This window comes from Schistocerca piceifrons, chromosome 8 (assembly GCF_021461385.2).
Source record: "Schistocerca piceifrons isolate TAMUIC-IGC-003096 chromosome 8, iqSchPice1.1, whole genome shotgun sequence".
Lineage (NCBI taxonomy): Eukaryota > Metazoa > Arthropoda > Insecta > Orthoptera > Acrididae > Schistocerca > Schistocerca piceifrons.
The window spans coordinates 325934489-325958545 of NC_060145.1; the positions used below are offsets into that span (position 1 = coordinate 325934489).

Here is a 24057-nt window from a genome sequence, read left to right on the forward strand (position 1 = left end):
GTACCTACGAACTGTGTCCTTTCTGACAAGAAATCACGAATCCAGTAGCACAACAGACACGATACTCCCTAGGCACGCAGTTTTATTAGAAAATACTTGTGAGGAACAGTCTCAAAGTCCATTTGTAAATCTAACAGTACTGAATGAACTTGACAACCCCTGTCAATAGCACCCATTATTTCGTGAGTTTCACAATAACGATATTTTCTGAAACGGTGTCGGCTGTTTGTAATACATCGTTCTCTTCGATGTAACCCCTAATGTTGGAACGCAGTATATGGCACAAAATACATGATTTCATTTTGTTTCAAACGTGTGTTTTACTGTTTTTTCATCATATTGTCATTGATGTTTATGTATTTTGTCTGATAGTATGTATGAAGACATTAAATATTTCAGAGATATTGATGCCATTTTCCAGTTTCTGATGCATATGAGTAGATAGATATTGAGTTCCAGCGTCTATACGGCATCTAGGTATCTACTTTCTTCTTTCAGCCAGCCACATTTGGATTTGTGTTTGGCATAATGAGGTGCAGGTGAAGTACTGTTTACATTAACGAATATATATTGAGATATAACGTTATGTGAATGCCAAATTCGCTTGAATTTCATGTTTACAATAGTGTGTTGCAATTTTACTGTGATGTTTCGGCATTTGTTGTAGATCTCACAGACTGGACACGTGGCTGCAGCACTCACATGTTGAACGAGTTTTCCAGACGAACCAGTAGTACACACTAAGACAGAAAAAAGGACACACCACGAAGGAAATATATGAATGGGACGGAAATCGATAGATGTGATGTACGGGCACATATAAACAGATGATGACAATTTCAGAAAAAAATGGATTATTTATTCAAGGGAATGAGAATGGAAACAGAGCCAGTCAATATGCGCTGTTCCACCTCTGGCTTTTGTACAAATAGTTATTCAGCTTGGCTCTGATTGATAGAGTTGTTTAATGGCCTCCTGAGGAATATACTACGAAAATCTGTTCAAAATACCGAGCTGGTAGGAACGCCCTGCCCTTAATACTCCAAACGTTCTCCATTTCCGGCCAAGATGTGCAAGTGAGCATTAACGTGATGAAGTGTAGACCCTTCATGGCTTGCAATGTATCGCAACAAAATAGGGAGTAGGACATTGTCATAATATCGCTGTGCTGTAAGAGTGATGGAGACGATCACCAACGGGGTTCTGCTGTAAAACGAAATGGCACTCGAGATCATCATCTCTGATTCTTGCCCCATGTGGCCAGCGAGTGTCAGATTGATATCTCACCCCTGTTCGGGGTGTCTCCAGCACGTCTTCAACCTGGAATCTCAGTGACTGGAGTAGAATCATCTTCAGTTATGAGTCCAACTTCGAGTTGAGCCCTGATGATCAGACGTGTATGGAGGCGCTCTAAACAGTGGTCACTCGCCACACGGTCCGACAAACAGGAGTCTAGGGAATCAGACCTTCTCAAAGCAGGACCTATTTGGTTGTCATCCACGGTATTCTCGCAGCTCATCGACGACATTCTACTCCCAAGTTTGTTACAATTCATGGCAAGCCATCCTCTGCTTACATTGCCACTAGATAACGCCCACCCAAACATGGTGAGAGTTTCCACTGCATGCTTGCCGAACGCTACCTTGGTCAGCAAGGTCTGGACGATTATGGGCAGAGCCCTCCAACAAGCTCGTGATTTAGACGACCTAACGCGCTAAGGAACAGACAAACTGGTCAAAATTTGACTCGATATCTCTCAGGGGGACATCCAGCAACTCTATAAATGCCAAGCCGAATAGCTTCATGCAGAACAGTGAGAGGCGAACCACCGTGTTACCCACTTACTAAGTTAGTGGAGATCTTTCTTTTGAATAAATCACCCACCTCATCTCAAGTCCTGTCATTTGTTTTTCTGTATATGTACATCACATCTGTATATGTACATCACATCCATTGATTTCCGTCCCATTCGGATAATTCCTTGATGGTGCACCGCTTCTTTTATGTCTCAGAGGGCACCTAAACTCCCTCTTTTCGGATCTGACGTCTAAGAAGGCAGACTCCCATCTTATACTCTAATGTGGATATGTCACTCTGCGCTACTGTATATGCAAAATTTAACGATCACCAACGACCCCGTTCTGGACATAGAGAAAGCGTTTGATTCTGTGAACAGGGAAAAGGATATGGATCACACTGAAGAAAATAGTTCAGAATGATAAGTTACACAGGACCAAGAATGTGTATGATGATACCTACAGGAAAATCAAAACACCTATAGGAATGAAGGACTCCTTTGGCATGAAATATGGGTTAGGCACGGTGGAGTTCTGAGTCCCCTTCTTTCGTTAATTTAATGAAAACTATCCAGGAAAACATACACCAAAAACTGGAAAGTGAAGAAGTGACACCCATGTTGTCTGACGATGACATACATCTGTGGGGTGGCTGTAAAGAAGAGCTTCAAGACCAGATAAACCGCTGAACCAAAGCTGCTAATATATGTGGTGTCATTTTCAGGAAGCAGGAAAGAGAGGTGATTCCCATGAACTCGAACCAACGAGACATATCGATATGGAGGCATATGACCCATTATTTTCAAATATCTTTGCAGTGTGGTCTCCAGTACTGATTCTTAGAGACAAGGAAACCATTCACAGGCTCCAAGTGGGTAGCAATTTCTATCAGTTAAATATTTGCAACACCTACCAGGTTAGCCGAGAGCACTAATGCGCTGCTTCCTGAACTAGGGTAGGCGCGCCGGCCCCAGATCTAATCCACCCGACGTGGGCTGGTCTCCCGGCCAGCCTGGATGAGGTTTTTAGGCAGTATTCCACATCCCATTAGGTGAAGAACGGACTGGTCTCCTCATAACGCCTTAGTAACACGACTCACAGCCATCTGACTCACGTTCGCACTATTTCATGGTTTACATGGGGTACATTGATTCCGTCCCAGAGGGTATGGGTTGGCGGCAGGAAGAGCATCCGTCCACCCCTTTAAATTAACCATGCCAAATCTGTTGTAACCACGCCGACCCTGCGGAAACTGCGGGACAAAGGGGCAAGCGACAGAAGCGAAAGAAGTTAAATATTTGCAACACTAAAGTAAATTTCGAACACGAATATTAATCGTTAGACACGGGAGGTACTGCAGTTTACTTCGTAAATGAAATGTAGAATCAAATCCGTTGGTTTTTAGTTGCAAAAGCAGGCACACTTGATATCTCTCGAAAACAGCGCCATCTAACACGAACTGGAAACCATGGATTGAGTAAACCGTGTGTATCTTGACGCAGAATACGAATATACAATAAAAAAGCGGTTCACATTTGAAGATCCAAAGTTGAACCAGCCCACGCAGGAGGGATGGTCAGGAGGTAACCAGTTGTAGCAGAGGCAGATGTTCCCTTTTCTAATCCATATATTAATTGTTCACCTAGAACAATAATTTTCGTTCGATGCGTCGTTTTTGGAGATATTTAGTTGCCTCACGTTAAAGCGAACATACTGGTTCACATAGGTCATCCCCTGAAACAGATACTCCTCATGAAATTTCCAAAGTCGAAATCTCTTCTTGAAATCATTCCACAGTTATCAAACTCGATTTAATTTCGCTCAAATATCACACTGCTCTCACGTACAGAAATTTCAAGACATGTTTAAAGCGAAAATTTTGTTACATCGTTTGCTTTCCAAAGAACGCAGTCAGTAAATTATTCCTTTCCTCTTTATTAACCCAATTGCTGTACGCACAGATGGGCCAAAACATTATGACCACTTGTATAATAGTTTGTCTTTGGAACGAAATACATCAATGAATCTGCGTATCAGGGATAGGACAGTTTGTGGAGGTATGTGACATTAGACGTCTACGCACAGGTCATGTAATTTCCGTAAATACTAGCCGCTGATTTGTATAGGCGATGATGGCATTCAGACTGTTTCCATAAGATTTACATGAGGCGGATTTGATCGCCGATACATCAACTTGATTTCACTGTAATGTTCCTCAATTCACTGTGGAAAGGCTCTGGTTCTCAGACAAGAACAATCATACTGCTGAAAGATGATAGCGCCGTCGGCGAAGACATCAGGTATGAGGGGATGAAGGTGGTTCGCATGTGTCAGCGTGTTTTCAATTGCTGCCACAGGAGAATGTCTTCCACAGCATAATACTGCTCCCATCAGTCTGTGTCCATGGCACGCTGCACATTTGGACCACCGTTTACCTCCATGATGCCGTTTGTGGAGACGACCATCGATCTAGTGTAGCAAAAATGTGATTCATCTGAAGAGCCGACACGTTTCCATTTATCGAGAGTGGAATCCCGATGGTCCCTTGCCCACTGCACTCGCAACTGACGATGTCGTTGGGTCAACATGTGAACAGCTACTTGTGGTCTGCTGCAGAGCTCCATGTTCAACCTTGTATGAGTATGGTGGACGGTATGCTCCGAAACACCTGTGCATGCAACCAGCATTGTGCCCTTTCGGCAGACTTGCCACAGATCACCACCTATCCCGCTACACGAAGCAGACTACACGAAGCAGACAAACCCCCAAACCCCACGTTCTGTGAAGAGTCGTGAGCGTCCAGTCATTTAGAGCCTATTGTTAGTTTCACTGCCCTTCTACCTCCTTCTGTAGACGGTCATGACTGTAGCACGTTAACATTCGATCATTTTCACCGTTCTCGAGATACTCGTTCGCAGGCTCTGCTGAATAATAATCATCCATTTTCCAAAGTCACTTAGCGCAATGGATTTCCCCATCTGCAGCCTATATCTTCGTTATGGTGTCCTCATGCCCGTATCTGTTCAGCTTTCATACGTTGCTTACCGCATCACATGCCCACAAGGCTACCAGGCGGCTTGCAAGGTCGCGGCGGGAAGTGGTCAAAATGTTTTGGCTTATCAGTGTATATTCGCAGAAAAATTTTACTTCATATAGTATAAAGAATTCACGACGATAAGGCTCGTAGTTGTTTCTGTAGAAACGCGTAAGGGGAAAGGAAAGAGGACAAATTACGCCAAATCTTCCCTTTTACTGGTCTCGACCCCCAGCAAAGCGCTGTGTAAGTTCATTAGTTTATTGGAAATTCGAGGCCCAAACTGTCCGTTACCTTTCGGCTAGTTAGCGACGACAGAATCGTGGCGCATGCCTTGCAGTCTTTCTCAAACGATTTAACAGAAACTATTATGTAAGAAAATTTCATTTTTGCTTTTCTTGTAACTATATACGTCAGGTTCATTACGATATTCCCATCATTCCTTTCATCGTCATAGTTTCTGTGATGATTACGTGGAAATGAGAAATAGTTTGCAGTGAAAAATAAGTATTACTATGATTTTATTTTTGGTGCATATTAAATAATACGTTGCTGCGAATGAAATTTAGCTAACATATTGAATTTTTGTTTATATTTGGATAGTGGTCTCTATTTGTCACCGATCTCGACAGAACTGAACTGATGTAGCACGTTCATTTGCTGTCGTTCCGTGCCAGCGATGAAACCAGAGTGAAATATCCACAACATTCCTCATACTTCATAAACGGTTTGAGATTTCGAAATGAGATTCTGGCAAATGATAGTACGCAAAGAGGAGAGCATTTTGTCTTATGTTTATTACGCAAGACTTTATTATCTGCCGTGTTATTTCAACAACTACAGAATTTTTCCATGAAAGAATGTAATTTTTAAGGGCCATTGATGGCAGGTGAAACGAGATGTGCTGTGGGTATTCGAATAACATAAGTGAAATCATTACAAGTTTATCTAGTATGGAGGAAGTGCTTTTACATAAGATATTGATAGTACTTTTCCTCAGTTCCTCAATAAACGTAATAAACCACTGTTTCGGAATACTCTTGCAGTTGCGTCTGATCAACATGTTAGAGAGGTAGGACTGTGTAACCTCCGGTGTGTTTTGGCTAAGGAAGCAATTTTAACATGGCAGCAAGAGAAATGTGTAGGTTTTACCCAAAATACGCCACTCATGACACTTCTCTGAAAGCTACAAATGAGTGAAAACCCTGCATTTTCGGTGGAATTCTTTTTAGATACTAATCACAGCAGAGCGGACAGAACTTCTTGAATGGCCACCATGCAAGTGTGGGCGTGGAGGGGCTTCACTTAATATTTACGAAAAAATGAGAGTATAAGCTGCAGTTTAGAATGGCGTTTTCCCTCCAGCTCTCGGCATTTCCCCTACAGCGCCCACCCGCAGCCCCTACAGATACCGCCCTCCCCACATGTACCCTGCCATCTACGCAATACCAGGCATGGTATTCTCCGCTGGCCGTACTGGCGGTTAACTGGTACTGCTTCGTCAGACTCTTGGAGTTCCGTCTCCCTACAGAGGGTTGGCAACCATCGTGACATATCCTCCTCTGTTCTCAGTGCTGCTCTAATCACAGTGGCAATATTTGGGCTCATGAATCAGTCTACGAGCTTCTACAGCCTTAAAATGTTCCTCAAACCAGTCCCACATTTTCCTTCTATCATTCCTTGTGTGATGAACTACATGATGCTGTACATCTACCTTCCGGAAATGATCCCCAAAATATGCTGCTTACTCACGTTCTTTAGCTGTTTTGACTTCAAGATTTTTACCATCATTGGTCACACAAACCACTAATGGGATCTTCAGTGTGCAGTAGTACACCCATATTAGAAACGCCATCAGCCGGTCCATGGATGAGTTTTTAACTATCCAGTGGTAAAGTACATACCGTAGTACCGATACTATATACAAAGGTCGACGTTCTGTCGTCGATGGGCCAAAGGAGACCGAGAAGTTACCATGTGATACCCTGGCATCATTGGACAGCGTATGGAGTGCGTGGGGTCAACTCAACGCTCTCCTGGGCGTTATCGGCTTTCTTGGAGCCGCTACTTAGAGAAGTTGGCATGACGAGACCGAGTAGGGCCTAGAGCCCGTTCCAGTACAAATCCCTTGAAGTACCTTCGAAAGTAGCCAGACATACTGACCATTCAGGTGGAGGGACTGACACCGGTAAACCATAGCATCTAATTATTCGCCAACGCTTATGGATTTGAAGACCGTGATTATATGTCAGATGTCTGAGTTTATGAATTCCTGGCCTTGTGAACTTCCAGATTGTAATTATTTTTGCCTCTTTGCGTAGAAGTGGCGCGATATTCACCCGTCGCTCACGATGCTTTTTGCCACAGCTTTCAAATGTAACGTGTAATCAATGAAGTTGTCGGACAAATTGTGTTACCACTTAGTTATAATTTTCCCAAAGTAGAGATATCTATAGCTTCATCTACATACATATTTTGCAAGCCACCTTATGGTGCAAGGCGGAGGGTAACTTGTACCACTGCTAGTCATTTCCTTTCCTGTTCCACTCGCAAACAGAGCGAGAGAGAACCGTATACACTCTAATTTCTCGTATTTTATCTTCGTGCTTCTTAAGGGGAATGAATGTTGGCAGCGGTAGAATTCTTTTGCAGTTAGCTTCAAATGAGGGTTCTCTAACTTTTCTCAGTAGTGTTCCCAGAAATGAACGGCGCCTTCCCTCAAGGGATTCACATTTGAGTCAGCGAATCATTTCGGTAATACTTGCCTGTTGTTCGAATCTACCGGCAACAAATCTAGCGGCCATCCCCTTAATTGCTTCAGTTCTTCCTTTAACCCATACTCGCGCGGATTCCAAACACTCGAGCAGTACTGAAGAATAGGTCGCACTAGCGTCCTACATTTTGTCTCCTTTACAGGTGATCCACACACCCTAGACCTCACAATAACCCGAAGATGACCATTCACCTTCCCTACCACAAACCTCATATGCTCTCTCCACTTCATGCGGCAACATGACGCTCATACACTCAAATGACGTGACTGTGTCAAGCAGGACACAACTAATGTTGTTTTCCATTTTCAGATTGTTTTTCCTTCTCACCAGCGTTAACATACATTTAAACACGTTTAGAACAAGCTATCGTTCATCATATCAACTAGAAATTTTGTATCCTCCTATAGTAACTCAAGAACGACACCTTCTCATACACCACAGCATCGTCAGCAAACAACCGCAGATGACTGCTCACCCTGTCTGCTATATCATTTATGTAAACGGAAAATAACAGCTCTCCTATCGCATTTCCCTTAAGCACTCCTGACGATACCTCTTCCTCTGATGAAAACTCGCCGCCCTGGATTCTATAACTGGAAAAATCGTCTAGCCACTCACATATCTAGGAGCCTATTCCATGTGCTCGTACCTTAGTTAACCGTCTGCAGTTGGACACAGCGTCAAATGCCTTCTGCATATCTAGAAATATGAAATCAGCTTGTTGTCCTTCATCCATAGTTCGCAGTATTACGAGAAAGAGCAAGCTGAAGTTCGTACGAGTGATGCGTTCTACGACCGTGCTGATTCGTGGACACAGGATTTTCGGTGTCGGGGAAATCTATTATATTCGAACTCATAATATGTTCAAGAATTCTGCAGCAAACGCATGTTACGGGTAGTAACTTTTCCGGTCCGTTCTGTAACCCTTCTTATTCACAGGAGTCGCTTGCACGTTTTTCCTTCGCTTGGGACTTTGCGCTGAGCTAGAGATTCACAACAGATGAAATATAACTAAGGGGCCACTGCCTTAGAGTATTCTTGTAAAACTGAATTGGGGTTGCATCAGGACATGGCTACTTATTTTATTTTCAACTCCTTCAGCTGTTTCTCTATGTCGACCACACGGGAGTGTGATGATCAAAAGACGGTATGTTTCTATGATCCTCTTGCGTGAAGGATACCTACATGTCAGCTATATATTTTTGTATATCTGGAGATATGAAAGTACGCTTGAATATCTGGCCATGGTGTTCCATAATATACATTAACATTTAGTTCTATTCGTTCCAACGAAGTGACGTTGTACATTAATTATCTGCTTTGAGTAAAGCAAAAGTTACCTTCAATTTTCATCTTGACTTATGTATTTCTACTCCCTATAATTCATGGTTCCTGACGTAGGAATTGCTACCAAGATATATTCTAATTCCCACAGAACATTCTTCCTGTATATGGAAACAGCCATACTCAGAAGAAAAAACATGTTTATAACTGTCTATAGGATGCATGGGATAGCGTTCTTATAAATCTATTTTCAACCAATAGTGCCCAAAAGGCAGCGCAAGCGACTCAATGGGATCATGCGCGACCCCTAACCACAAGGAAATCAAGCTTTTCAGTATAGCCTCCAGTTGCACTCATTGTCAGTATCCTTCGTCAGAGTGTACCGAGTGCCACTTGTGGCTGTCCTCAGAAACTTCATTTTAACAGTCCCAGTCTCACCTGTAGGCAATGTTTACTCTCGCTATAACGGAACTGTTGTCTCAAAGCACCGACTGAATACTGGTTTTCATTCTAAGAGGCCGGCCGAAGTGGCCGTGCGGTTAAAGGCGCTGCAGTCTGGAACCGCAAGACCGCTACGGTCGCAGGTTCGAATCCTGCCTCGGGCATGGATGTTTGTGATGTCCTTAGGTTAGTTAGGTTTAACTAGTTCTAAGTTCTAGGGGACTAATGACCTCAGCAGTTGAGTCCCATAGTGCTCAGAGCCATTTGAACCATCATTCTAAGAAAAATAAAATGTAATGAACACTGGTTTCTCGACAAGTAACCTCCAGCTTTCTACAGGTACCACTACATCAACATCATCTGGTTCTGCTGTGACTGGTTGGCGATGAGCAACAGCTGCTACAACCCGTTCGTCTACGGAATCTACAACGTAAGTACCTTTTTAAATATTTTTGAGTGTCTGACGTTTTTCTACTTTTACAAAACGCTGTTGTGGTGGAACTACATTCGAAGAAACAGTCCGTCAGCATAACTTCTGACGAATAACGTCTTAGCAAAGATTTACAAATAAAACTGTTGCAATGAAAAAAGGTAAGAAATACTTACTACGTTAATACAGACGTTAATTGTGAACATCACAAAGAAACGGACAAGATATCTGACGAAAGTGGGTTAGTGTGTGAAGGTTATCTTCACTTTAGAGCGTAATTTTGAGTTTTTCCGATTTCTGGCCACATATTATGCTTAAAACACCATAGTTGATAATTATATTTGATTTCACATATTCTGGTCATTAATTAATTGGCAGTTGGGTTTAATTAAATTACTCATCTATAGGTTTTCAATGTAGTCTTCTAAGTCACTGTAGAACTGAATAAATATTTTCGCCCCCTTTCTGTGAAGAGAATTTTGTTAGGTATCTGCCTATCTGACTGCAATCTGGTATTATAGTCTACGTGGCTCTAACTCAAAACTTTTCTGTCAGTTAATGCCTCGTATGTCTCTGAATCACGCAATTTACTACATAGCTTACCAGTGACCTGAAATTCGTTGCAGCCAAACGGCTTAGAAACAGGGGAAAATTACAGTTGTGAAACTGCCTATATGTACGGGACAAATGTTGGGTGGCATTCTGTCTCAATTTTTAATGATTACGAGTAAGATACTGTCTACGCACATTAATTAGATTTTCTCTTTGAAAAATAAAAATCACACTTTATTACTTATTTGAAAATGCATAACGAAACAAGATTCTCTACTGGGCTTCTGTGTTCCTCGTTCGTACTCTGGTGCTACCTCCATATTAAATTGAAACGAAGTTTAAATAACGCTATGTTTGCGCCAACAGCAATGAGTAATGAGACACATTATAATTTCAAGAAATTATTCATATTGGCCATGTTTACGTCAACTTGGACTCCAGCTATTTAGTTTAGGTCTTGCGCACCTTACTGAACGAGAGACTATAGCACGATCGCTAGAAACCCGGAAATTCTGCAGTAAGACCTACACACGCATATATCAGCTGCGACGGCGGGCAGGAGAAAGAGCTAATATGAAGCTTTTTACCAAGCATTGATACTGCAAATATATGTAGTTTATGAAAATTATCAGTCACTGCACATACTATTTTTTTTTTCCTAATATAAGAACAATTGAGATGCACTGATCTTCAACGTATTGTCAAATGTATGGTGGAATGAAATTAATTCTTCTTTTACTCAAAACAACCTCTGTTCACAGTATAACATTTCTCCTGTCAAAATTAGCTGTATTCCTCGTGGACGACTCTGGCATTAGACACTTACGTTGTTCTTTCTGTAGTACCATTTCCACTTCTGTGTATTTTCCCATATCCGAGAAAATTCTAATTGTAAGACAGAAAAGCAGTAGAAAGACGTTCTGTATCCTTGGACCTCTTGATTCTGCACATAGGATAGTTGGAGAGGCGCGAGTCTTTAAAGAGGAAGCACAGGCCAGTACAACTGCCAGCTCACTGTTCAGAAAACTGTTTACGTGGCATAGTATGGGAGGCTTTGCTCGTGCTGTTCTCGATAAATTTTTAAAGAACTATTATATTACTCATGCAATACCACTACTTATTCGTAGAATGTTTAAATTGGTAGGCATTAACATGATGTCTACCAAGAACTCTGAAAGGTCCATAGTCGATGTGCATGTACTTCTTAATTTTCTGTGTGAGTTTGTCATTTATCTTTAATTTTCGCTTAATAAAAATCCAGTTTTGAAACATTAATGCCTTGTCGGTTATCTTCGTTACGTTTACATGTGCTGGTGCTTTCTTTCTTTATACACTCCTGGAAATTGAAATAAGAACACCGTGAATTCATTGTCCCAGGAAGGGGAAACTTTATTGACACAATCCTGGGGTCAGATACATCACATGATCACACTGACAGAACCACAGGCACATAGACACAGGCAACAGAGCATGCACAATGTCGGCACTAGTAAAGTGTATATCCACCTTTCGCAGCAATGCAGGCTGCTATTCTCCCATGGAGACGATCGTAGAGATGCTGGATGTAGTCCTGTGGAACGGCTTGCCATGCCATTTCCACCTGGCGCCTCAGTTGGACCAGCGTTCGTGTTGGACGTGCAGACCGCGTGAGACGACGCTTCATCCAGTCCCAAACATGCTCAATGGGGGACAGATCCGGAGATCTTGCTGGCCAGGGTAGTTGACTTACACCTTCTAGAGCACGTTGGGTGGCACGGGATACATGCGGACGTGCATTGTCCTGTTGGAACAGCAAGTTCCCTTGCCAGTCTAGGAATGGTAGAACGATGGGTTCGATGACGGTTTGGATGTACCGTGCACTATTCAGTGTCCCCTCGACGATCACCAGTGGTGTACGGCCAGTGTAGGAGATCGCTCCCCACACCATGATGCCGGGTGTTGGCCCTGTGTGCCTCGGTCGTATGCAGTCCTGATTGTGGCGCTCACCTGCACGGCGCCAAACACGCATACGACCATCTTTGGCACCAAGGCAGAAGCGACTCTCATCGCTGAAGACGACACGTCTCCATTCGTCCCTCCATTCACGCCTGTCGCGACACCACTGGAGGCGGGCTGCACGATGTTGGGGCGTGAGCGGAAGACGGCCTAACGGTGTGCGGGACCGTAGCCCAGCTTCATGGAGACGGTTGCGAATGGTCCTCGCCGATACCCCAGGAGCAACAGTGTCCCTAATTTGCTGGGAAGTGGCGGTGCGGTCCCCTACGGCACTGCGTAGGATCCTACGGTCTTGGCGTGCATCCGTGTGTCGCTGCGGTCCGGTCCCAGGTCGACGGGCACGTGCACCTTCCGCCGACCACTGGCGACAACATCGATGTACTGTGGAGACCTCACGCCTCACGTGTTGAGCAATTCGGCGGTACGTCCACCCGGCCTCCCGCATGCCCACTATACGCCCTTGCTCAAAGTCCGTCAACTGCACATACGGTTCACGTCCACGCTGTCGCGGCATGCTACCAGTGTTAAAGACTGCGATGGAGCTCCGTATGCCACGGCAAACTGGCTGACACTGACGGCGGCGGTGCACAAATGCTGCGCAGCTAGCGCCATTCGACGGCCAACATCGCGGTTCCTGGTGTGTCCGCTGTGCCGTGCGTGTGATCATTGCTTGTACAGCCCTCTCGCAGTGTCCGGAGCAAGTATGGTGGGTCTGACACACCGGTGTCAATGTGTTCTTTTTTCCATTTCCAGGAGTGTATAACATCAAAATTTTAAAAATTGTAGCTTCCTCCATTGGAAACAAATTGTGTTGCAGCTGTCAAACCAAAAGTTCCATCGGTGCTCAACCAGTCGTTCCATCTCTGATAAGAGGGTTGTCCCCAAAGTAAGTTCCGATCGGTCCCAAAACCCGGTAAAGCTTTGCACAGATGTGTTGGGCAGTGTCTCCAGTAAGACCGTTGATCGTGGCGCGTCGCTGTTTTCAGTTTTGAGTGAACAATGAACACGTAAAGATGCTTATGGAACAGCGTATGAGGGCGTGGTTAGAGATTTCGCCTGTGTCATGCAACCCACATAACACAACTGCGAAAAGTTCCTTTTTGATGTCAATTCTGGGCCTCACACTGCAGGGGCAATGAAGACGCTCCTGCGGTGTTTGCGATGAGAAGTGATCACCCACAATACAGTGCGTAATTGGCTCCCCCTGAGTCTCATCTCTGCTCACCAGAACCTCTGGCTATGAAGACAAAATTTTTCCACAGACAACGAGCTGCAGACCAGTGCAGATAACTGGCCGAAAGCACATGCGGCTGCTTGCTATGACGAGGATACTGGAAAGTTGATACAACACTACGGCAGCACTCGAAGTTGGAGCGGCGACTATGTAGAGAAGTAGGAGGAAGGTGTACCTAACTGTTGGAAATAAAACCTTTCTTGGTTTCACTGTGGTTTCCATTTCGCAACCGATCGAAACTTACTTTCTGGACTACCCTCGTATTATCGATTACTTGTTCAAAGTGGCAATACGCTTGCCGAAGCAATGCATGCCACTTCTGTTCTGAACTTTGTCTCTCGTTCATATACCTTGCGCAAAATAAATCGTCACATTACATTCACGAATACTGATTTTCCTTAGATATTCTTCGATTTTTTCCATCGCGAAGTGCGGCCTGTTGTCAGACCGAATGCTGTGTGGATTTCACAGGTTGAGAAAAATAATTCTTCTCGTAACTTTCATCCAGGCTCTTCATATTGGCATATATACTGAGAACAACTTCTCAAATTTCATGAACCCACCTTCTGGAACGAACAGGATATTGCATTCAAGTCTCTAGGCGTGCAACACATCCGGTTCAAATGGTTCAAATGGCTCTGAGCACTATGGGACTCAACTGCTGTGGTCATAAGTCCCCTAGAACTTAGAACTATTACTTAAACCTAACTAACCTAAGGACAGCACACAACACCCAGCCATCACGAGGCAGAGAATATCCCTGACCCCGCCGGGAATCGAACCCGGGAACCCGAGCGTGGGAAGCGAGAACGCTACCGCACGACCACGAGATGCGGGCAACACATCCGGAAATGACACCTCGAACGGTTTTTAGTCTCCAGGGATTCCATAGCAATGGCATTTTTCCATATAATGTTACTGGTACATCTCACTTTTTGACATAACGGATAAAGGGTTCAGACTGGAGGAGGGAGCGTTACGGTCTGTGGAATTCCCTGTGGGATCTACCATCCTCCAAAAATTATTGAACCTTACATTAGCGGTTAAGCATGCTATGCATTTCTTGGCATCATAGTGTCAGAACTAGTGTATTAGAACGTAACGTCCAAAAGTTTAGAGAAAAACTAAATCCTGACTGTGTCCATCTTCCTTCTGATAAAAATTACGGTCCAGTCACATCAAGGTGACCACCACCTACTTTCGAGGTTCACGTGTAATAACCTCTCGCAGGCGACAAATGGTACATTGCAATACTAGTAAAGGATGGTAATAAAGAGTTTCGGTTTGAGGGGGATCGAAAACCAGTTTAGTCGGAATCGTAATAGAGAAACGAAGTGATATATCAGACGCAATACGGGCATTATCATTGGCTTTCGTTCTTAGGGCGTAAGTATTTCCGAAATTTATCACTTTGTAAACTATTCGACCGCTGCCGTTGTTAAAGTAATTCATGCTTGGTAGAATGGCGCCCCTGTAGGCTGGAATGGGCACGACAGTACTGCTACTGGACGTCCCCTGAGGGGCGGCAGGGGGCCCTTTTTCAGACGAATCACGAATCCCGCATCGACGTGAAACGCCTGAAAGCAAATACCCCGCAACAACCGTATAAAGGGTTCAGACTGGAGGAGGGAGCGTTACGGTCTGCGGAATTCCCTGTGAGATCTAGTCATTCTGGAAGACACACTGAATCAACACAAGTTTGTATGTAGATTTGGGAACCTCTACATGCAGCTTGTCTTTTCGTCGTAGCGGTGGCATCTACCAGAAGGACAGTGCGACTTGCCGCAGAGCTGTCTGTGTAAGTGCATGGTTCGGAGAGAACCACGATGAGTTTACCGTGTTTCCCTAGCGAGTAAATTCCCCAAATTTAAGCGTAAATCGCGATGTTCACGGCATGGATTCTCAACAGGCAACGGCACTGGAGTCGGCATGGCGCCACATCCCAGTCGGTGGCTTCCAGAACCTCCCTGCCTCTCTAGCTGCACGCCCTGCAAAACATTGTTATTCAGGCCTTTGACGTGTGGTCATGTTAACGTGACTGGGCAGTGACGTACTTCTGTACTAACAATGATGCTGAGGGACTTTGAGGTACACTACTGGCCATTAAAATTGCTACACCAAGAAGAAATGCAGATGATAAACGGGTATTCATTGGACAAATATATTATACTAGAATTGACAGGTGATTACATTTTCACGCAATTTGGGTGCATAGATCCTGAGAAATCAGTACCCAGAACAACCACCTCTGGCCGAAATAACGGCCTTGATACGCCTGGGCATTGAGTCAAACTGAGCTTGGATGGCGTGTACAGGTACAGCTGCCCATGGAGCTTCAACACGATACCACAATTCATCAAGAGTAGTGACTGGAGTATTGTGATGAGCCAGTTGCTCGGCCACTATTGACCAGACGTTTTCAGTTGGTGAGAGATCTAGAGATTGTGCTGGCCAGGGCAGCATTCGAACATTTTCTGTATCCAGAAAGGCCTGTACAGGACCTGCAACATGCGGTCGTGCATTATACTGCTGCAATGTAGGGTTTCGAAGGGTTAGAGCCACGTGTCGTAACACATCTGAAATGTAGCGTCCACTGTTCAAAGTGCCGTCAATGCGAACAAGAGGTGACCGAGACGTGTAACCAATGGCACCCTATTCATCCGAAAAAGTTACGTTTTGCCATTCGTGCACCCAGGTTCGTCGTCGAGTACACTATCGCAGGCGCTCCTGTCTGTGATGCAGCTTCAAGGGTAGACGCAGCTATGGTTTCCGAGCTGATAGTCCATGCTGCTGCAAACTTCGTCGAACTGTTCGTGCAGATGGTTGTTGTCTTGCAAACGTCTCCATCTGTTGACTCAGGGATCGAGACGTGGCTGTACGATCCGTTACAGCCATTCGGATAAGATGCCTGTCATCTCGACTGCTAGTGATACGAGGCCGTTGGGATCCAGCACGGCGTTCCGTATTACCGTCCTGAACCGACCGATTTTATATTCTGCTAACAGCCATTGGATCTCCACCAACGCGAGCAGCAATGTCGCGATATGATAAACCGCAATCGCGATAGGCTACAATACGACCATTATCAAAGTCGGAAACGTGATGGTACGCATTTCTCCTCCTTACACGAGGCATCACAACACGTTTCACCAGGCAACGCCGGTCAACTGCTATTTGTGTATGAGAAATCGGTTGGAAACTTTCCTCATGTCCGCACGTTGTAGGTGTCGCCACCGGCGCCAATCTTGTGTGAATGCTCTGAAAAGCTAATCATTTGCATATCATAGCATCTTCTTCCTGTCGGTTAAATTTCGCGTCTGTAGCACGTCATCTTCTTGGTGTAGCAATTTTAATGGCCAGTAGTGTATTCAGATTTATTGTCTTAGAAAAAAACTGAACATCAATAAGTTGTAGACAAACAGAATCAGAACAGTTAACCTGCGAGTGAATTTCCTCATAAAAGATTCATCGCTTTTTTCCCTTTGTTTCCACAACAGAGGATAATGAAATAAGCACGGATATTCGAATATAACATTAAGGATGACACGCTACTAGTATACTATAATGTAAACAGGGTCCTACAGAACCCAGATGTGTAGAAAATAAGAGGTGCCCACTGACAGTGGCAAAAAGGTGCTGAGACATGTTTACACATTTATTAAGAGCAGTTGTTTTCATAATAGGCGGCCCTGAATTCCTATAACGTAGTCTGCTAACAAAGCTACAGCTACTTCTTCAATACTAAGGTGGTAATGCAGATTGTGGCACATTTACTCATGATCCCTTCTGCTTTAATCTGTCCTACCTTGTCTCATATCACAGAGCTTCTCCGGTTGCATCATTACACGTTGGATTTTGGTTTTACGTAATTCTAGGCTATTATAATTTTCGCTTCGTATCTTTTCTAATCGCACTTACTCTGCTGCCGACTCATTTTAACTTGTCACAGGATGCGATCCTGCTGTTCCACCATGGAGGACTGTTACGAAGGATCATCAGACTTTATGGAATCTTTGTGGAGCCATATGCAAACAAGAGGTCCATGGTCGATCATGCATATGATAAGCCATTTGTACTGTATGAGGTAGGCTGGCTGGGCTAACTTATCGCTAGTTGGGTGGCATATTTTCCTTGAATTCACAGGTGCCAGAGAGCGGTTCGTCTGTTCCGCCGCGGCGAGGTCGCGTGTTAGCGCTCTCGCTGGCCCGCCCGGTGTTGCCTCAGTAATGTAATTGAGTTCCGCACTCCACCGCGAGAGTGCTCTTCGATGCATACAGAACGCGTCGAATGTCCTGTTTCGTTTTAGCCTCTCGGACTAAAATAAAGCTCTTCGGCTAAGAGTATCTAACCGTAAATGGTACAGAATGGAATAGGAATTACACTAACCATAGTGTCGGATTTCAGGAGATGTTAAACTTGAAACTTTTGACATGATCACAATGCGTAACTTTTACAACTCCCTGAGGAAAAGCAACTTCTTTGTTGACATTAGAGCTCTCTGCTCACGGTGCTGCTTAAGAAAAACGTCACTAGTCATAGAAGATGGTCTAAGTCGGTAGCCGGCCACTGGTATACCAAACGCTGGCACTGCCGACAGAATCGTGTTTCTCCACGCCGGACTCATGGGCCATCTGGGAGGCTATTTACTATGGCACACAGACTTTCCCACTAGTATTGATCCTCGCGGGTTCCCAAAGATTCTACAACAGCCAGCGTTTCATAAACAGACTAACAGCCATGTCGTGAATGTCTTGGAGGTCATAACAGACGCGTGGACATTAGGCATTATCGTCCGCGTACTTTGGATAGAGGGGCATCAGGCCATTCTCCAGAATGAAACTATGGATGGCCTCACTAAGAGGGGCATTACGGAAGAACAGTTACGTCCAACAGCGATCCCTCGTACGAATTTTTCCGCAGCTCGTGGTCTAGGAGCTAGCGTTGCTGCCTCAGGATGGCAGGGTCCCGGGTTCGATTCGCTGCCGGATCAGGGATTTTCTCCACCCAGGAACTGGATTTTGTACTGTCTTCATTAGTTTGTCGCCATTCCGTAAGTTGCGGGACTGGACTGTGTAAAGACTGGGAATGTGTACGGAAACTGACAACTGCGCCCACAAACCAAAAATCATCGTCATCATCATCATTGCACGGATTACAATGGAACGGTCAATGAATCTGCTTATCACGACTGGAATTGTGAATGGGACATCTCCGAGCACTATAAGGGCCACTATGGCGTGGCCATAGAACCCAACGTCTCTTCTCAGCCACAGTACACCTCGATGAAGCTTACTCGACGTCATGTGACGTCTGTCAAGGGCATGATGCTAGGACAGGAGTGTTACCCTACCCATCTATATCGGCTGAAAATCAATGTGAAAATCATTGATTCTGGACACGGTGATCATGATACGACGGCAGTGGCGGATCTGAGCCACTTCTTGCTGGCGTTTGCCAAATACTCGGCCGCAAAGGCGGCCTTGAACAAAAAAGGGAAAATGTTGCGGTTACTGGTTCAAATAAATTATGTTACAAATTACATTATTCTTTTGTGTTACAGCAAGTTGCGATGTTGATGGGTTGTATACTACATGTACGTGTGTTGGAAGATATATGGCACTACATCAAACAGTGTGTAATGCATACATTCCTTAACATTTGACTCTTTTTGCTTTCAGTAACAATGAGATTGAGAGGTCTTTACGGTATTGCAAGTTAAAACAATATTAAGATGATCGCCGCCCACGTCCGACGTCAACATGCAATCACGACCCACAGACGTCAGGTGGCACCACTAGAAGTGTAGGTTGCATAAAGCATGTCACAGTGTGGGACGCGGAAAACAGTGTAGTCGTTGTGAGACCTGAGTTTCTCTTGGCGTAAACAACTTCCAAATAACTTCTGGGAATTCACCCAGGTAACACTTTCAGCGACCGCCGATATTTCAGCGTGAGAACACCCCACAATTTTCAAGGCAAACTGCAACGGACAGGCGGCGTACATGCAAATTTAAAACCTCGGTTCTCGGACTGAAGCAGGAAAGGTAACACACACACTGAACACTAGTGCCAGCAAAGATGACCAAAGTCAGAGCTATTGATAGAGAGACTATCAATTCGCAGGTGAGGTAGCATTGACTCTGTCCCTCTGTGTTTGGACAAGGGAAAGAGCCAGATTTCAAACAGAGTTTAAACAGAAACCTCCATCCCTGTTAACGAGGTTGCTCGCTAATTTAATCTCAACTGCCTCCCTAGTAACACTGTCCCAATAGCTGGACGTGCGTGCCAATATCTCGGTGTTATTATATAACATGGGGTGACCAGTATCCAAGCAATGTTCGGCAATAGCAGATCTACTTGGCTGCTGTAATCGTGTGTGCCGTTTATGCTCAGTACATCGGTCCTCCACGGTCCTGTTAGTTTGACCAGTTATCTCGGTAGTTTAGTTACCAACGGTCTTTAGTATGGACAGGGACTGCGATTGTTGTGTGTGGGTGCGATCCAAGTTGGTGACACTTCGCTCTCAACTCCAGGCTGTCGTGACTTCGGTTACACAGCTTGAAGCTGCAGTGAATGGGCACCACTGTTGCGGGCCAGCTGTGGGGATCCATCGGACGTCCAGCACGTCCGAATCCTCCGATCCGTTCTCATCGGTGGCCAGCCCAGTTACTGCTCGCACTGAGGCTGACCCCTCACCTGTGGTCGAGTGGGAGGTCGCTCCGGGGCGTTGCAGGCGGCGAAACACTTCCCAGGGAGCCGCACGTAAGGCCTCCCTGGTCTGTCAAACAGGTTAGAGGTGCTGTCTGTGGCTGACATTAACAGACAGATGCAGTCGCCTGATCTGTTCCAGGGGAAACCTCTCAGCCTACAAGATCCGGACAATTACAGTGACAGTTGGAATCTCCAACGTTAGGAGCGATAGCTGCCCCTTAAGGACATGGCTGCCAACAAGGAAAAGAAAGTCAATGTGCACTCCGTGTGCATACCGGGTGGAGTCATTCTAGACGTGGAACGGGTCCTTCTGGATACCATTAAGAGCACAGGGAGCAGCCAACTGCAGATGTGGCTCACGTCGTTACAAATGATGTGTGTCACTTTGGATCGGAAGAGATTCTCTCTGGTTTCGAGCGGCTAACAGAAGTGGTAAAGGCTACCAGTCTTGCTTGCGAGATGAAAGCAGAGCTGACCACTTTCAGTATTGTCGACAGGACCGATTAAGAACCTCTGGTATATAGCCAAGTGGAGGGTCTGAATCAGAGGCTCAGACGTTTCTGCGACCGTGTAGGCTGCAGATTCTTCGAATTACGCCATGGGGTGATTGGGTATCGGGTTGGGGTTCCAGTGAATAGGTCAGGAGTCCACTGCACACAGGAGGCGGCTACACGGGAAGCAGGGGCCATGTGGCGTGGACTGGGCGAATTTGTAGGTTAGAGGAGAAACATAAAAAGGGCTTCAGTCACAAAGGGTGCAGGCTGAACAGAGGAAAAACGTACGTAGATAAAGGAACCTTCGGTATAACAGTTGTAAATTGTCGTAGCAGTGTTGGCAAAATACCAGAGCTCCAAACGCTAATAGAAAACCGTGATGCCCAAATCGGTATAGCCACTGAGAGTTGGCTAAAGCCTGAGATAAGTTCAACAGCAATATCTGTGAAGAACCTACCGGTGTACCGACAGGATAGCCTAAGCAAAGTTCGCGGTAGCGTGTTTGTTGCTGTTAGAAGTAGTTTAGATTATCGCGAAAGTTAAGTAGATAGTTCCTGTAAGTTACTACGGCCAGAGATTATTCTTGGGAACAGGAATAAAATAATAATTGGATCCTCTTACCGACCTCCCAATTCAGATGATAAGCCTGCTAAAAGATTCAAAGAAAATTTGAGATTGATTTCAAACACGTATCCTATTGACACAATTATAGTTGGTGATGACTTTAATTTACCCTCGATATGTTGACGAAAACACATGTTTAATTCCGGAGGTACGCACAAAACGTCATCCGAAGTTGTCCTTAACGCATTCTCTGAAAATTATTTCGAGCAGTTAATAAACGTTTGCGAAAACACACTTGACCTCTTAGCAACAAATAATCCTGAGTTAATGACGAGCATCAAAACGGATACAGGGATTAGTGAACACAGGGTTGTCGTGGCGAGACTGAATATTGTAACCCCCAAATCCTCCAAAAATAAACGGAAAATATACCAGTTCAAAAAAGCAGATGAAAATTTACTTGACACATTCCTGAGAGACAACCTCCACTCCTTCCAAATTAACAATTTACGACGGAGGTGATCCCCAGTGGTAAACAAAAGGGTTAGAACACTGTCGCAGAAACAACGAAATAAACGTGCCAAATTTAAGCAGGCGCAAAATCTCTAAAACTGGCAATCTCTTACAGCGGCTCGAAATATAGCTCGGACTTCAATGCGAGATGCTTATAACAGTTTCCACAACGAATCTTTGTCTCGAAAACTGGAAGGAAATCAAAAGAGTTTCTGGTCGTATGTGAATTGTGCCAGCGTAAAAACGCAATCACTGCGCAATAGCAGTGGAGATTCTATCCGAGACAGTGCTGCCTACGCAAAGTTAGTAAACACAGTCTTCCGAAATTCCTTCACCAAAGAAAACGAAGTAAATATTCCAGAGTTCGAATCAAGAACAGCTGCCATCATGAGTAGCATAGATGTAGATAACCTCGGAGTAGTGAAGCAACTTAAATCACTTAATAAAAGCAAGTCCTCCAGTTCAGACTGTATACCAATTAACTAAATTAAAGACGCATTTCATAATGTCGATATGCAGCACATTTTGGAACATATATTGTGTTCGAACATTGTGAATTACCTCGAGGAAAACGGGCTATTGACACATAGCTAACACAGATCTACAAAACATCGTTCTTTACTCGTACGAAGTGCTGCGTGCTATTGTCAAGGAATTTCAAATGGATTCCATATTTCTGGATATATGGAAGGCGTTTGACACAGTAGCACACAAGCGCCTTGTAGTGAAATTGCGTGCTTATGGAATATCGTCTCAGATGCATGACTGGACTCGTGAATTCTTGTCATCGAGTCAAACGGAAGTATTTTCTGTCATTTCTCAAGGCAGTGTTGTAGGCCGTTTGCTGTTCCTTACCTATATAAAATTAGGAGTCAATCCGAGCAGCCGTCTTAGGTTGTTTGCATATGACGCTGTCATCAGAAGATCAAAACAGACCGGTGAATGATTTAGAAAAGATATCTGTATAGTGCGAAAATTGGCAGTTTACCGAAAATAACGAAAAGTGTGAGGTCATCCACATGAGAGCTAAAAGGAATCCATTAAACTTACACGATAAATCAGTCAAATCTGATGGCCGCAAATTCGACTAAATACATAGGAATTACAATTGCGAACAATTTAAATTGGAAGGAACATACAGAAAATGTTGTGGGGAAGGCAAACCAAGGAGTGCTGTTTATTGGCAGGGCACAGAGAAACTGTAACAGATCTACTAAAGAGACTGCCTACACTACGCTTGTCCGTCGTCTTTTTGAATACTGCTGCAGGGTGTAGGATCCTTACCAGATAGAACTGACGGAGTACATCGAAAAAGTTCAAAGAAGGGCAGCACGTTTTGTATAATGGCGATAAATGGGAGAGAGTGTCACTGAAATGATACAGGATTGGGCTGGACGTCATTAAAACAAAGGCGTTTTTCGTTGCGACGGGATCTTCTCACGAAATTCCAATCTCCAGCTTTCTCCTCCGATTGCGAAAATATTTTTTTCACACCGACTTACATAGGCAGAAACGACCACATCGATAAAATAAGGGGAATCAGAGCTCGTACGGAAAGATATAAGTGTTCATTCTTTCCGCGCGCCATATGAAATTGTGAAAAGAGTTGGATGAACCCTATGCCAGGAACTTAAATATGATTTCCAGAATATCCATGTAGATGTAAATGTAGATGTTGATGAAGAGCCAACCCTTCTTCCGAGCAACAACAGTGCGTATTTAGAACCTGGAATTCCACGATTAACAGCTCAGTAAATACGTTTTCTGTTCGAGCTGATTAGCGATCTTGTCCGCAGCTCGTGGTCGTGCGGTAGCGTTCTCGCTTCCCGCGCCCGGGTTCCCGGGTTCGATCCCCGGCGGGGTCAGGGATTTTCTCTGCCTCGTGATGACTGGGTGTTATGTCCTGTCCTTAGGTTAGTTAGGTTTAAGTAGTTCTAAGTTCTAGGGGACTGATGACCATAGATGTTAAGTCCCATAGTGCTCAGAGCCATTTGATTAGCGATCTCGTTGTATCTCATCGCGCTAATGTTCCTAAAGCGAAGAGTGAACCACGGCAGACGGCTTCTGGTTAGACTGACGGTTGACACGTAGCCTGAGGAATGTGTACACCAGAGAACGACCCGTGAAACCTGTGGACTACGCCACTGTTGTTGATTATTAGCATTGAGCAAAGCTGCCACTAATGTGTTTAACGATCGTAATGTGTTTAATGAGAATTGTATTTTTAAACTTATAA

General features: G+C 44.5%; 1 protein-coding gene across 1 annotated transcript in view; it reads left to right on the forward strand.

Moving 5' to 3' along the window:
• Positions 1–17642, forward strand: part of LOC124712323 (tachykinin-like peptides receptor 99D) — a 193491-nt gene extending 175849 nt beyond the window's left edge. The window contains exons 5-6 of the mRNA XM_047242616.1: positions 9669–9759; positions 17490–17642. Of these exons, the coding sequence (XP_047098572.1) occupies positions 9669–9759; positions 17490–17642 (244 nt within the window). The remainder of the gene's footprint in view (positions 1–9668; positions 9760–17489) is intronic.
• The last annotated feature ends 6415 nt before the right edge of the window (positions 17643–24057 follow it).